The 16,681-nt window shown below is 41.2% G+C and overlaps 1 protein-coding gene across 1 annotated transcript; it reads left to right on the plus strand.

Annotated features, from left to right (window-relative positions):
- Positions 1–1,993: 1,993 nt before the first annotated feature.
- Positions 1,994–4,181, plus strand: tpbgb (trophoblast glycoprotein b). Its single transcript, XM_049584361.1, has one exon. The coding sequence runs from the start codon at positions 2,476–2,478 to the stop codon at positions 3,613–3,615; it is 1,140 nt and encodes a 379-aa protein (XP_049440318.1). The 5' UTR covers positions 1,994–2,475; the 3' UTR covers positions 3,616–4,181.
- Positions 4,182–16,681: the final 12,500 nt, after the last annotated feature.

A 16,681-nucleotide genomic window follows, 5' to 3' on the forward strand; every position in this document is an offset into this window, starting at 1 on the left:
ATACCTTATGAATTAATCTTAAATGATACAACACTTTTTGTATTATTTAGAGCTAATTTACAAAGCGTTAATGCCATTTACTTTAATGAACAGACATTGAAATTCTCACTAAATAGGCCTACATTTCCCCCTAGATGCAATAAGAAGCAAGAGAAGCAGGGGAAATGTTTCAGAGTTGTTTTAAAGTAATTTCTGCACAAGTATCACAAGATAATGGATTGTGCCTCTAATAGAGAATAAAGTTTGTTCCACCCAAACATTATCTGTTGAGCACACCACACCTTCAGTAGGCTAGTGTGCGCATGAAAGAATGAAAAAGGCTTGTTGATATTTCACAAGAGCATCATTTTTGTTCCAATAGTTTCATATTCAACAGATAGACTTTGGGCAGAGTATCACTTACAGCCTTGATCCAGGTGTCATTGAAGTACTCAGATGATTGTCACACTGACCTAGGCAAAGAATAGGAAGGGGTCAAAGGAGGGTAAAGCTAGGGTTACACAAGGATCTACACAGGGGCTTCCAAATATGACATATTGATGAGCTCACCCTCGCTTCCCTCACCTTTCATGCATGAACATATCCACAGTTGTGCACAATCCAGCAGACAAGGTCACCACTTAAGTAATTTCTCAGAGGGAGCTTTGAAAATACAGAGCATGAAAATAGATAAAGGAATTTGACTTTTTCTGTTGTTTTCTACAATAATATCATGTTTGCATACCGTTGATGCAGTCGCTCATTTTGGTAAGATCCAAGAGTTCCTAAACATTTCTTTGCACCAGTAACACTTGTAAAATATAAATCATAAATCTTTGCTCCATCCATGGACCAAAAGCTGAGACGACTTTCTTTAAGTGCAGAGATGACAGTGTGGAGAGAATGTTTTTTCAAGGTCACATGTAGTATTTTCATACATTCACGATTTTCCCCCTAAAATGGAAAACTTTATTTCACCAAAATGTGGTGTTTCAAATGACTGTTCGCATTAAAGGATGATGACTTTTTGTCTTTTTGGGAAATTTGTATAAAACTTTACCTCAACACTTAAAAAAATCTAAGCCTGACACCTTCATTCGAATCTTTACAAGCCATCTTTGCTCTTATTTTGAGTTTGTTATCTATGTGGTTCTCTATCGTGCCAACATACAAGTAAACATGCAATAAATCTTGACAATATTTTTACAGAGACTATAGAGAGAATATATTACAGAGACCTAATCCTCACAGATCCTAAAACGGTTTGGCTTTGCAAAATAGCAGCAAAGTGACATTATCAGTGGATCGCATGATTAATGTGTTTCCTTTACCAGTTTTCTTTTTGCTTCTCGATACCTTTAAGCTGCTTTCCACTGAGATTATAACGTACTAAATGGTTTTTTTGTTGAACTAGATAAGATAGCAGATATTATGATACGCCTAATAGATCAAACTGGCTTTACCTCGGGAAACACAACATTTCCTATTCCCCTACATGTGAAGTCATTTGCTTATATGCAACAGCATTATGCAAAAATATTTTACTCCAAGAAATGCCATCTGAAGAGATGTTTGTGGTTGGTTCTGATTTAATATGGGATTGCAAAAATCATCACTTTTGTATAGCCTAAAAGTCTGAACAGAAGATTATATATTTCTCTATACTGTATTGTATAGACTGCAGCCTTCTCCAAGAGTGAAGCAGTGAGGCTAAATTGTTCTTCACATTGTTTGGGACGTCACTGGAGCTCCCTGAGGTACCCCTAGAGGTCCCTGGACCCCAAGACACCGGGCTCAATTTCAGTAGCAGCACTAGTATGCTACAGGTCATTTTAAGAAAACTAGCTGTGGTTTTTATAGCTACATGTTTGGCTGTCAAATAAAAATCAGTTTAAAAACCATGTGTGGCATCGTCATAAGTGGAAAATCTGAATAAAAATATGAACGAAACTTGTAAGAGTTTTCTGTTCACCCCCCTTTTGTTGGGAAATGGTACGCTCTCTCCTTCCACTGGTCTGCACTGTGCTGCTGTGTTTGGTCCTTCCCTCCAGACTCCCAGCGTTTAGGAAAGCGGCAGGCTGGAAGTACGCATGTAGTAATTCATGCCACCTTTGGGAGACAAGGAGCATTGTCTGTCTCGGAACCAACAGCTCGAGTAAGTTTTTTGCAAAGTTGATATTTTACAGTGGACTGTATTGTTTTACAAGGACTGGAAAAACACCGTAAACGCCTGAGGTTTGGGAGACAAACGAAGAGTTTGCGAGCTTCGCCCACATCACGTTTATCCTCATGGAAACGTAGACTTCCCCTCCGCAAGGATGGTTTGGGGGTAGTTTTATGGAGTCTGAGCTGGAACTGGGTGAGATTTTGGAAAGGATTAAGGCGGGAGACACAGTCGAAAAACTTTCCCCTGGTGAGTCACGGTGGCGAGTGGGTTGGATTGTTGCAAAGTAATCTTTACGCACGGTCTGCGCAGACAGATTTGTACAGTCCAAGATGAGCCTGTTGAGCACGTCGTGCGGATGTGACCGCGGTGAAATCCAAGGGAGAATACACATGACCGGAATGATTCAGTTTCTCTTCGTCCTCGCGGCCGTGTTGTCCTGTCAAGGCTGTCCGGACAAATGCTTGTGCTTCTCACAAACTGTGAAATGCCAAAACCAGGACTTGGACGCGATACCGCATTCTTTGCCGACCAATACCAAATTCCTGTTCGTCACTGGAAACAACATTTCCCGGATCAGTATGGACTCTTTCCCAACCCGCTTGGAACAATTAACAGATCTCTATCTCAGTGGGAATGAGATGGAGTCTGTGGATGCAATGGTATTTGATAACTTGCCAAACCTTGTGCGGCTGGACCTGAGCAACAACAACATCCAGAATTTCAGTGAAAGAGCTTTCCCTGATGATAATAAAGTGCAGTTCTTGAACCTCAGTAGGTGTTTCCACAATTACTCCACTGTGGATATGGCCTTAAGCGTTCTGCAGAGTGGAAACCTCCTCCAGCTGACGGCCTTGGACTTGTCCAACAATGACCTTGTGGTTCTCCCAGACAGCATCTTCGGCAGCCTCTCCAACCTGGTCAACCTCAGCCTGCAGAACAGTTCCATCGTCTCCATTACTAACGGGACGCTGAAGGTGCCACCACTGCGTGACCTTGACCTGAGGGACAACAGCCTGAGGGGCCTGCCCACCACCATGCTGGCAGAGTTCAGCCTCAAGCCTGCTCTTCACATCCGGCTGGCGGGGAACCCCTGGCGCTGCGACTGCTTCATCGACGACATGCTGCTGTGGCTGAAAAACTCCACTCAGATCATTGACATGCAGAACCTGACCTGCACAGACCCCAAGGCCCTGAGACGCCAGCCGCTCCTGCAGTTAGAGCTGTCACAGCTGAAGTGTTCAAGCGACATGGAGGGCGTGCTGGAGACCTCTTATGTTTTCCTGGGCCTGGTGCTGGCCCTCATTGGCGTCATATTCCTGCTGGTGCTCTACCTGAACAGAAAAGGCATCAAGCGGTGGATGTACAACATCCGGGATGCTTGTAGGGACCACATGGAGGGGTACCATTACAGGTACGAGATAAACTCTGACCCACGTTTGGCCAACCTGAGCATCAATTCAGATGTGTGAGCCAAGAGGGACACTGTCTGGGATCCCGCAGTGAGATATTAAATGACTTCTACTGTTAAAATTTGCATGAAAGTCTTCCTCCCCTTCCCTCCTTCTCCCCCATGATGCTATTCAGATTTTACATCTGTCATGGCTCCTAATTACCCTCCCTCACAACTTCCATTCAACCACTGCCGCATGTCCTACACAAGTACCTGGCAGCTGTGATGTCAACTGCGTTTCTTCCGTGTAACATTGCATGGACAATGAAATGGCGAAGGTTTTTTTCCTGGAGAGTTGCAAAGAGTGCTATGTTCTATTTTTATTTTTCCTAAAGGATAAACGTACGACGTGACTTTTAAGCGAAAGAAAACATACTGCTGGTCATTGCATCCTTCTCATTATGCCTCTGCTGCTTGTTTATGAGTTTGTTCTTTATAATATGTGAATTTTGTGATATACAGTATGCCTCTTGAATGATTATAGTGCACATTGCATAGTTTTTTTGGATTTTAGTAGGTGGATGTAATTGCTCTTTTTTTCTGTGAAGATATTCGGCTAAATAAAACGCCTCTGGATTGCTGGTATCTGTCTCCACTGACGACCTTTTAATCTTAAGACTGAGGAATGTGATTCAAAGGCTTTGATACAGGAGAGACACACATTCCTGAGGCAGTGCCACACCTAGCATGAACCATTTGACAAACACTAAATCTTGAAAGTTGTCAGCTAGTTCAATAATGTGTAAATTTATACTACAGTATCACTACTACATCAGTTTAAAGGGACAGTTCACCCCAAAAATCAAAAACAAATATTTTTCTTCTTACCTGTAGTGCTGTTTGTCAGTCTAGATTGTTTGGTGTGAGTTGCCGAGGGTTGGCGATATGGGCTGTAGAGATGCGTCCTACTCTCAAATATAATGGAACTAGATGGCACTTGGTTTGTGGTACTTAAAGCACACGAAAACTACATTTGAAAAATGTCTCTTTCCAGAAATCCTGACTCTGTGACTCACAATGATCCACAGACCTTGTTATGAGCAGTTTCATGTAGGAACTATTTTCTTTCTACTGCACTACACCCATCAACCATATCACTGTGCAGAAGGATGTGTGCATCAACTGCTAGCTCTTCTAGCACCACTGTGCTAAGCTTAGCTAACGTTACAGCTCAGCAGAGAGGGATGCTGTCATGTTTACAGTATATGTCGCGCTGTAACAAGCATGAGCCTCTTGATGATATGGTTGGCAGGTGTAGTTAGAGAAAAATTAGTTCCCACATGAAACTGCTCACAACAAGGTCTGTGGATTAACTTAAGCATCCGGGTCATGATTCTGGAAAGAGACATTGCTGTTTTTAGATATATTTTTTTGAGACTATGAGCACCACGAGACGAGTGCCATCTAGTTCTATTATATTAGAGAGAAGGCAGACATCTCTGTGGCCGATATCTCCAACACTCTGCAACTTACAGTGAAACAATCTAGACTGATAAATAGTATTAAAGGTAAGACGAAAAATATTTGCTTTTGATTTTTGGGCTGAACTGTCCCTTTAAGGGCGTATTGTGTTAACAAGTGAGTTGCTGCAGCAGGAAATAAAGTCAAATTAAGAAGTTAAGTAGAGGACACATGCTGTCTGAATTTAAATGGGCTTCTATCTGTAGGTCTATAGGTGATGAGAGGAGCAGACTTTTTATCTCCCATCCAATTTGCTTCCTGCTGTGAATCTGATAAAGATCCCTGGCTCCGCTGCAAACTCCCCAAAAATAACGTGTGTGAGCTGCAGCCAGTGGGCAGGTTTCACATCCGATAGCCCCTGCCAGTAAACTGAAAGCGTTTCAGTGTTCCCCAGCTGCAAAAACTGGGAAGAAATGCTATATGCTGTTTCGTGGCACATGCAAATGAAGGCAAACTGAACCCGCGATTCTCATGGGGCACACAGAGGTATTATGGAAATGAGCTCAAGCGGCTTTTCATCTAACCCTGTTTTAAGGAAACTAGCATCCTCGGAAAAAGCGTTCTCCATTAGCGTTTTATATTTGACTGTCAATTGCTATTTTATATGCCGTCCAGTACAGTATGGATGAATAATTAATCTGTGGTCTTCTGTAGGGTATACCATGCATGTTGGTGTCTAGCAGTCTAAATTAATGAAGATGTTTGTTGTGTCTGCACACAGGAATGACCTTCCTTGGCCCTTTTGAAGAGCACCTGGATAGATAATAACTTCCCTCTCCCTCCATCTCTCCTTCATTTGCGCACAAACACACAACAACTCTAACAACTGGGCCTTACAGAGCCTGCAGCTACATGTCATTATTTGCAGTATAACAGCATGGCTCTTGCACAGATTCCCCAGCCTGCATCTCGCAGCAACACAGCGTGTCGTCATATCTTTGTGTTTCACTATGAAAAATATTTTTGTGATCAGCAAATGCAGTAATTGTGATTGTCTCCGGATGTGTCTGATTACACCCTTTCAACACAAGGAAGGGAAGCGCCTGTGTAATACTATCTGTCTGGTCTGGTACTCTGGCTGGTGTTACCGCTCTATATGTCTCCTGACAAACACAGCAGCCGTTCCAACTGTCTCTGTGGGCTGGAGACGTGTCGTCACACTTTCGGCTTCACACTTCCCGCCTGGAAATCTTTTTTGTCTGGGAGACTTTTGTTCAGGAACAGCATGGCCAATCTTGTAGATAACAGGGAGTGTGTAGCTGCAAGTTTTCTTTTAATAGGATTATTACTCTCATGGGCTTCAAGGTGCGTTTCTCAGATTTCTATTCTGATGATCACACCTTCATTTCTGCTTCTCTTATGTCTATAATCATGATTTTGCAGATTGATTTAGGCCAGTTAAACAGTCCTAACAGAAATAAAGACATTTCCACCATAAATTGATGCAGAAAAAGCTTCAGAATGCAGGAAATTAAGTGTTTGGGGTTAAAAATTTCCTGGGGGAGGACCCCAAACCCCGAGATTCATGTGCCCCCCCAAATGTAAAAAATGAAACCTATGGCCTTGAATCCCAAGCTCAAAAGCCGTTAGTTACAGGCTTGTCTCCTCAGTACAGATTTGTAATTGTTGCAGGTTCATTTTGGAAATGGATGGTCTCACTACACACACACACACACACACACACACACACACACACACACACACACAATTCCCCGAAGTGAGGCTTCCTTACCTCTTTGTCCCGGGAGGGACATACAGGTGCAGGCTGCTTACAACCTAATGTTTCCACAGAGACTGTTGGTGAGCAGTCCTCCTCCTCACACACACTGCAGATTCATATTAACGAGTGATTTTGCCCAGCCACGCCTCGAGCTACGCTTGGCAGAGCAGGTGTAATTACAGCGAGAAAAAAGCAAGCAAGCGAGACAGTGAATGGTTGAAGGGGAAGAAGAGTGAAACAGATGAGTGTTGAGAGTGCTCTTTGTTCTAAAAGCGCGGCGACACCTCTCCTGGCTCGCTCAGTGGCCCCTTTGTGCTTGTTAACACTGGTCTCCAAACAGCTTTGACGTCTAAATAGCCAGTCATTGACTTATGGTGTCAACTGAGATCCAGAGAAGCAGCAGTGTGTCTCGGGCAGCTCCCTGGACTCACTCAGCTGTCTGTTAGGGCAGGAATAGGACTGCTGTTTGTTCTTGTCACTAAACACAGGCCATGTTGCAGACACTGCAGTCAACCATGTTTGGTCTCCTCTCCTTTGTTGTTTATCTGACCTACTGAGGCCCTGGCGATGACATGATTGCAGACAGAAACACTGTTTTTATCCCAAGGCTACATTTTTGCCTCAACAGTCTGTCATCTTGGTGGGTGGTGTTACCTCTGTGAACAGATTTCTTGATCTTTTACTGAAGCAGATGTTGAATGAGTGTCATGTACCTCTAGGTCTTTTATTGTAGAACTAATTAACATTACACTGATGGTCAGTTGGAGGCCCTAATATTCAAATATGCATGAATGTACTTTTTTATTTTTACTTTAGGTTTAAAGGATAAGTTCAGAGTTTTGCCCACATTTATATTGGATGGCTGTGAAGTGAGCCCTTGTGCAACTTCAATGTAAGAGACAAAATCCACAGTCTTCGTTCAGCACAAATTGCTAATTTAAGCAGTCTGAGTCAGACAGGCCAGGTGTGTATCTTGCAAAGTTACAGACTTTTTTAAAAAAAAAAAAAATCACACTTGTCTTATCCCTCCCTGCAGCTCAGGAGCCAAATACTGTCTATGGAAAGACTTAAAGTAAATTTGGTACAAAAAAACCCCTTTAAACTTAGATTCGGTAACTCACATTTCTGGAGCCTCATTTTCGTTCCAGCCAGATATGAATCTCTTGCGAGGCAAGGCTGCAGCCAATTATGTTCCAATCTCTCATGTAATCTGTGGCTTTAACTCATGCTGTAACTGCACTTTGGAGACTTTTGTTCCTGGCCTTTAGAATTAAAGGCGGTGACAATGGGCGTACATCCTGGGGGGAAGCGCCGTCTTTAGGATAAACTCAAGAAGCAAAAGTCTCATCCCTCGCTGCTGTTTCATGACTCACAAGCCTTGTGTGGGGATGAAATAGAGTGCAGTTTAAACAGTACCACAACTACATATATGAAGCACACACATGAAAGCATGTTATTTAACTCAGTCAAATAGCAAAAAAAACTGCAATATGACACCAATAACAGTCATAGAACAAAGAGCTGCAAAAGAGATCACTTAACAGCCAGTATGAAAAGGAGAAATGATCACAGCTGACAATTTTGCCGATATGTCCAAAATCTTGTATCATAGTTTATGTAATTTTATACCATGATAACAGTATATATAATATGATACAGAGGTTGTTCTGAAAATTCATTGAAGAAATTGTTAAAAAAATAACCATACTGTATTTGAACTTGATCACATTTGATTCTTTACTTCTTTTATTTGGAACTTCCATACACACAAAAAAACAACTGCTCATCTGTCAACACTTGAGTTAAAAGCAAAAGATTTAAAACAGTAAAACTGAAATTCTTACTACAATAAATTGTTATGGTTCTTGAGAACAATAGTTTCAATCAGTCAGTCTCAATCTGTCCAAATCAGGCTACGTTGCAGGGCCACTGGATTTGCGAGATCACGCGCCCATGTGAGAATCCAGCCCTGATACGTTACATAGCTCCTGCAGTATAAATAGTTTTGCCAAATCTCTATTGTCACACAGTATATACAGTCATAACCCAGCTCTAATCACTGTGAATTTTTTTTTAATGTCGAAATTGGCCAATGAGAGTTATATTTAGACTTAAAAAACTAGGTCTGACCCTTTCAAGTAAAACACCTGCAGTTGACAAACATACTGTCCTTCAAAACTTGATTATCAGTCAAACTCTGTCCACCCCCACCACCCCTACCCCATGATACTGCATGCACAGACACTGCTCTCACTGCTCACAACCATGTTTGTTGAGCCGCGTTTAATATGCCAGTGCACTTTCCCAGTGTTGAGAGACAGACTGGCAGGTTATCAGATTGCCAGAGTGCCGTAATTACATTCACCGCACCGCACTGGTCTGCTGCTCCACAAACACCTGGCAAGTTGCCCCAGCCGCTGACCTTTCCCTCAGAAAAAAATCAGGCTATGTAAATGGCAGTCATATGGGGCATGCTTTGTAGACTGAAATTATGATAAAGATTTGGTAACAAAAGCAACAGAAATCCCCTCTCTGACACACCCACCGTTGCTCCTGATCCTTGCGCATCGACGACCTGGACTACTTGTTGTCAACCGCCACCTCTGCAGCCTCCCTCCACATGAGATGCCTCTGCTTCTCTAATGTGGATTTATGATGCCCTACATGAGCGTGTTGTGGAAGCCTCCCTCCTGTTGAGCCGTGTTGGACTTAATGAACAAGGGGCCTCCTAAACGAAGACGGATCTGAGCTGACAGCACCGCGGCCTCTCTGAGCCAGCTCGGCCGTACAGCATCTGCCAACCGTGCTTGAGGGACACATGCAGGGATAGGAAGAGTTCAGGAGGCGAATGCAGCGTTGTAGATCAGGCTAAGATATCTGGTGGCTTGTACAAAGACAGAAGTCAGTGTGATGCATGTAAAATGTCAAAATACACACTGAGAATGACCTTTATGTGTAGAATTTCCTGCTCTGAGGGTCAGTTAAGGCTACTAGTTTGTTTTTACAGAATGTTGAGTAACTGCATGATAGTTGAGGATGTAAAATGTTAATAATATACTGACCTTTCCTGGGTGACCTTTACTCTTGGAAGACTTCAGAGAATAGATTTAATCATTTCAAAAAGACGTCATTTTTCTTTTTTATGTGGAACAGGATTTGCACAAGATTTCCCCGCAAATAAGAATACATTTCCTGTCTGAGTATTAACATACCTTGATTACAGACGCCAAAACCTTCCTGTGTTACTGGCTGATTTCATGCACTGTGTTAGACAACAAGCATCCTTGTAGTGAGAGAATGAAATCATTATGCAGCTCAAAAGCTAAATCAAAGAAGAGATTTGTAAGAAAAATAAAGCATAAAATCTGATATTAAATATGATCTCAGTTTACAGCTGAAACTCACCACACACACAAGTCCACACACAGTTAATGATGTTTAATTTTTCAGTTTTATGAATCGAGAGGTCAGACTGTGTGATACATCTCACATCCCACAACCTTTCATGTTTTAAAAGTCAGTCTTCACTCAGCATAGTAAATGTTGAAGTGTTACCTCTGAGCGCTGCGGCTAGGAATCTATCAGGCACACATGGGTGATTTTTGTGTTGATTTCTCAGCACTCGATGGCATAGCTGATCAATGGGCCAGTCTCAACAGGAGCCAGTGTTTTCCTTCAGTACATTCAGTACACACTCAAACTTGAAGCCCTTGTTATGTGAGGGACATGAGTGGTGTTTCCATTGCATTTTAAAACCACTAGAGACTGATTAATGTGTGGACATGTACATCTACTGCTGGGCTCAGCCATCAAGTGCTCTTAAACAGAAAGCGAGAAGTGTTTTTACACTCCTTTGTTACATAAATGAGCTGATAGCCTGACAGGCGTGCTGAGAAGATGCTTTTACAGTCAGTCATCTCTGGTTACAAACACCCAAAACAGGCCTGAAAATGCTTTGTCTTTGGCCTTGATGGTTTTCAGTAATAATGAAACAAAAGATAAGAAGACTCAGGATGGGTGTCTGGTGAGTATCACCCCTGTAGACAGATAGCTAATACAGAGTGTTAATGATCAAACAACCTCTTGGTCCGTGGACTTGTAGGCTGCCAATTAACAACAATTGTGCACTGTCTGTGCATAACAATGAGGTAGAAGAGAAAAGAAGCTAAATTTAAATTATCAGATCAATGAGCTGGATTCAGTATTCTGTAAACCTGCTCCAGACCAGATAACACTTTCAGCCCTGAGCTCACGGAGGCAGGTTACTGTACAGCTCCATTACACCGTCTCTGTGTTTACGCTGGGTCATGATCCAATCCAAACAGCCCTGAGTGAACACAATTTTATAATGTCTGAACACCGATTACTCACGTCTCATCACTTATAAATTCAATATGTGAAGCTAGGATGCCCACAGCCCTCCAATCGGCTGCATACTCACTATCTTAACAAGTAATGCAAATACACTGCTCAAAAACATTTGGGGAACATTTAAATTGCACATAAATCTTGCACATTGTATAAGTTGTTGAGAACAAAATGACAGAACACTGCACACCAAAATCATCAACCCACTGAGGGCTGGATTCAAAATCACACTGAAAATCCAAGTAAAAAATTTAAATCACAGGCCAGGCTGATCCAACTTACGTGAATTTTATCACAGCAACTAGTAGTGTGTGTGGCCCCCGTGTGCCTGTGTGGACTCTGGCAACATCTGGACGTGCTCTTGATGGTGTCATGGGGGATCTTCTCCCAGAATGAGCTCCTGGACAGCCTGTGGCGGTACTTGGCGGCGTCAGATGCACCGATAAAGTCCCATAGGTGCTCAATTGGATTTAGGTCAGGGAAATGAGAGGGCCAGTCAGTTGAATCAAGGGGGGGTTGTCTTGTCTTTGCCTCTCCATTGCACCTGTTGTCACTGTCATTTGCACCAAATCAGGTGAAAGTAACTCAGAATCACTTGTTCTTCCCTAAATGGATAGATTGATATTTCTAAAGTTTAACTGACTTGTTGTTATACTGTGACGATTAAGTGTTTGCTTAATTTTTTTGGGCAGTGTATATGAGTATCAATTTTAAAGGTCAATCTTAGACCTTGGATATAGCAGTCAAGAAAAAACCTCAACACAATTTCCATGTAGTAGCTGTTTTTAGGCTTTGAATCATGCGATCAGCTTTTAAGCCAACATGGATGTGAAGGTCTTACAGCGCTCAGAAATTTTGAGATGTGTAGCTGCAGCCATGTTGCGTTTGAAGCCTACAGGACATGTCCCTACAAACCATGCCTGCCACCAGTACAAGACAAACCCAGCAACGCGACAGTTATTCAAACTCACAACGCAGCGTGTTAGGCCAGTGACACCAAACATGTCCCTCAACTTAACCTTTTAACCTAACTCTTCACAGCTAGCTAAATGCTAACTTCGCTATCATTCCAGGGCTTCTGCTTCTGGACCAAGGAGTGAATGGGGCTGATCATGGACCGATGTTGGGTGAGTCATGTACTGTAGCTGGTGAGTGGGTCTAGTAGCTGTTCCAGCCGCAGCTGTAGGCTACCTACTCAGAAAGTTTTATGACAACTTGGCAAACTCCATTTGCAGATCATGTCACATGTTTGACACCTCCACACTGACTAAAAAGTAGACCAAGTGAGACTGTTTTCTCAGTTATTTCACGTCATCATTGTTCTAAAATGACTTTGAGAGTGTTGATTCAATTGTATGCTGTTGGTTGAATTCTTTAGAGAAATACTTTTGATCACTGTGTGGTCACCATGAGCTTGCTAGCAAACATACTAGCAACCTTATGGTGACCACAGGACTCCAGAAAGTCAATCCACTTGGCCAAGATATAATCCAACACCCAACTCCCTGTAAAAGGACACACTATCATTTTTACACTTCTGTTTTTGTGCGATATAAAGACGCAACATGTTCATTAATGAGCTTTAGAGGTGCTGGTTGGTGGATTCTTTACAGCCAGGCTAGCTGTTTCCATCTGTTTCCAGTCTTTATGCTAAGCCAAGCTATATGTCTCCAAGCTGTAGCTTTATGTGAGTAGTATTGAGCTTCCTCTCTGTCATCATGGTTATATAACCGAACGGGCCTAGGGCTCAAGGGGCCCCTGAGCCAGAACCTCTGTATGAAGTCACCACTATTAACTCGCCATTTCTTGTCAATATGTCAATAACAGAGCCCCATAAGTACAAAAAAAAATAAAAATAAAAACTGAAGTAATAGCCTAAACATTAACTTTGAAGGCGTCACAAGAAAGAAACCACCATGATACATTTTAGTGAATGTTTTCCCCTCAGTTTATCTTTAGGACTTTAGATGTGCTGAGTATTCTATGCAACACGGGCCCCTGTCAAGATAGCAAAAAATGTTCATGTTAGTGTTTATGCTGCTCTCTTCATCATGTCTCCCTTTAAGGAAGACTCCACAGGCTAATGTGCTAAAAATAAAAAAATTAGTACCACTCCAACATATTAAAATTTCCCTGTGGACACGCTCCAATCTAAACAACACTTGAGGTGTGTGTGTCTGTGCATTTCTTGTCTGCTTTCTAAGCATTTAAGAGGGACCACAACCAAGAGCACATGTTAATTTTTCTCACCCGTATGTCCAAATAAACCATGACATCCCAGTGATGAATTTTTGCCATCTGGTAAAGCTAAAGTGGTTCTTATATAATCTGAGGGTTGTAGGGAAAGAAGTGAAATTGATCCAGAGAGGAGAATAACTGTAGGAAAATGCAGTAGCCTCAGGTCTATACAGAAAATCATCTTGGGTGCTTTCTGTTCTTTGTGTGCATTTTCTTTTCAATTTGTAGTGTGAGGTTGAAAGAATAACTGAAGACTATACTGTACCCAGTATTGTTTGTCACACTGAGTTCTGAGCATTTTACACCTCAGGTGGTAAAATATAAAAAGATTTTGTTTGCATAGTGTGTGCATTTTCTCCGAGTTCTTCAGAGGACATGATCGATAATTAATCAAGCAGAATGTCAAACAAAGTTGCAAAGCAAAAATTAAAAAGTTTTCCAAAAGAAGTAGCAGCGTGAGGGATTTGCTGAGGAAGGCACTTTAACATTCGTGATGATGCATTTAGTACAGCCTGGTAGTCCTCTCTGTGTTTGTTTGGCGAGGCCGCGCGGTCAGCGGGGAACAACATTAAACGCTTGGTAATATGATGTAGATCAGCGGAGGGTGTCACAGTGAGTAATGACCTCAGCAACACAGCAGCCAGGCACTGGGAGCAGAGAGAGCCAGGAGGAGCTCGATCACGCCATCCTGCGATGCTTTTACAAGGTCATGTGGTGCAAAACTCCTATTTAAAAACGCTTCCCTTTTTTTCCCCTCTAAATTAGAATGCTCAGCAAGCCTTGGAGAAATGGTATAACATGGTTCACACAGAATATGAAAACTGTGTTCCTGCCATTAATCTGTTGGTACAAGAGGTGTTAAAGTGGACACTGGTTCAACTCCTGCGGCTACAGCACTGAGAGAGGAAACAGGAATTTGTTATGTTGCCTAAAATGATCCAATATTTCACAGCTCTTTACACAAGGCAGCCAGATGAGAAAAAACCTGCCCCACTCTGGTGTTATACATGTGTGTTTAGGAATGGAAAACAATTTCTTCTTCTCTTCATGTTACAGCTGATCTTATATGATCTTTATTATGGATCATGCCATCTATGGGGAAGGTTAAGAAGGAGCATTATTGATACAACATAGCCCCACTTTGCTATTTGGCCCCCAAATGACAAAATGTAGTATGTATGTAGTGCATAATGTATTTTCCATCAGCTGCCAATCAGTTGGTAAGAAATGCAAAAACTTTTTTGACCCCTTATTTTAACCCATTCTTTGGAATTGGCAAACATTAACCACTGACCTCTTTCCTTTTTTTTCCATTGGCAACATTTCCCATTTTCATCTTTTTTTCTTGATGCCCATTGGTTGGTTCACATGTAGCTATGTTCTGGTCCCTTGAAAGTCTCAGAAACAAAAATGTAATATCAGAATGTTTGCTTTTATAACCTGCACTCATCTACTATGTTAAAAAAAAAACTCTCCAACTTTTTTAGTGAGTAATCATTTCAGTTTTATATTTTTTTCTTATTTTATTTATTTAAGTTTATTTAACCAGAAAAACCTCTTGACACTCTTAATCAAGAGTGTCCTGACCAAGTCAGACAACAACACAAGTTACGGACAGACACAGATCAAAAATACAGAATAAAATTGTATAGCTCTAAAACAAGCAATGTAAAACACAAAATAAGATTAATACAAAGAAAAGCCGAAACGTATGTTCATATATACTGGAAGTGAACCATAACAATGCAATAAAGGGCAACCAGACATGATTACAAAGACCAACTAAGAAACACCGTGACATTGGCATATAGAAGATGGTGTACAGAAATCCTGCAACAGTGATTTGAAACAGCTGAGAGTCAGGCTTGCCAAACTCTGTGCGTAACCTTGGCACAGACAATAGAAACATGTTCTGAGAATGGAAAGCACACCCATTTTCAATTTTTTGTTTAACGTGCTTACATAAGAATGCTGGGAGTAGGCCATGAATTGCTTTGTAAACAAAAGAATGCCAATGAAAATGTCTACCAAATTGTAAAGAGAGCCAGCCAACCCAAGCAAACAGGATACAGGGATGAGTTTGTGGCTTACAGTTGGTAATAAATCTCAGTGCACCATGATACAGAGTCCAGAGTAGAGTATTGTGGACTTATAAAACTGTTAGATAGAGATATTGGAAATGTGTCATTTCTAGTTAATATACATAACATTTTTTTCTTTTTCTAACATCAAATATAATTTTATTACAAAGTTGGGTTAAATGTGAGTGAGGTTAGTTGGCACGTTGATTTTGGGTAGGGGTAGGTAATAGGTAGATGTTCTATTAATTGTTAATGGTCAATTAATTGTTGTTTATGTTTTTTGGTCCTTGTCTGAGTTAAATGTTCAAATTGTTTCTATTAGTTTCTACATTTTTTGTTATAACATTTTGCCAACCAACCCCATAATGTGTGCCAAACCAGCACTGTGATGGGACTGGTTGGCACAAATACCCAACACGACTTGAATCATGAATCACCTAATTATAGAACACATTTGTGTACATTATATCATATTTATTTATTTATAGCTGAGACATTAACCTTTCATTTGATGCAGGTTAGAATATTCAAACATGAATAATGCCAAAGAAATATGGTCAAGTGAATAGTGTGCCAACCAACCCAGTCTCCCCTACCATGTGCACGTCATATATATACTGCATACTGCTATTACATCATGAGTTAAAGCACTTAAGCCAGCAAGCTGACAATAACAAACTTTGCTAAATAATACAATTTAGAACTTTTGAATTTAGTTTGACACCACGAGAGGGCAAACATTAGGTCACACAAGTCTACAAAATAATAAAGACAACACAAATCCAAGACTTTCCATTGCAGCCCTTGAAGACAAGAGCGACATGAACTTCAAGAAGATAATATGAATGAATGTTCGCTAGCTAACCTCATTCATTTTTGCTTGCTACTGTTACAAGAGTTTACAGTAGTGTTACAGCAGTTTGCAGTTGCATTATTGTATGGATGATCAACAGAGCGGTGAAGGAATGACTTCTTAAACCTCTGTGTGTGTGTGTGTGTCAAATGGACTGGATGACAAAGATAAAGCTTTATATTTATTTTTACACTCCATTTTAATTATTTATTCAACAGTATTATTTATTGATGTATTCAGTTGTACGTTGAATTGTCTGATAACCTTTTGCAACATTTTGTCACTTCCAGGGTTCTGATATCTCATATGTGTGTATAATATCCAAGACCTCAAATAGAGCCCTCTCTCCTGGGAGCTTCAGTGA

This window comes from Epinephelus fuscoguttatus, linkage group LG8 (assembly GCF_011397635.1).
Source record: "Epinephelus fuscoguttatus linkage group LG8, E.fuscoguttatus.final_Chr_v1".
NCBI classification, from domain to species: Eukaryota; Metazoa; Chordata; class Actinopteri; order Perciformes; family Serranidae; genus Epinephelus; species Epinephelus fuscoguttatus.

Excerpts from the sequence above, each read along its gene's own strand:
- tpbgb (XM_049584361.1), top strand. The coding sequence starts at position 2,476 with ATGAGCCTGTTGAGCACGTCGTGCGGATGTGACCGCGGTGAAATCCAA.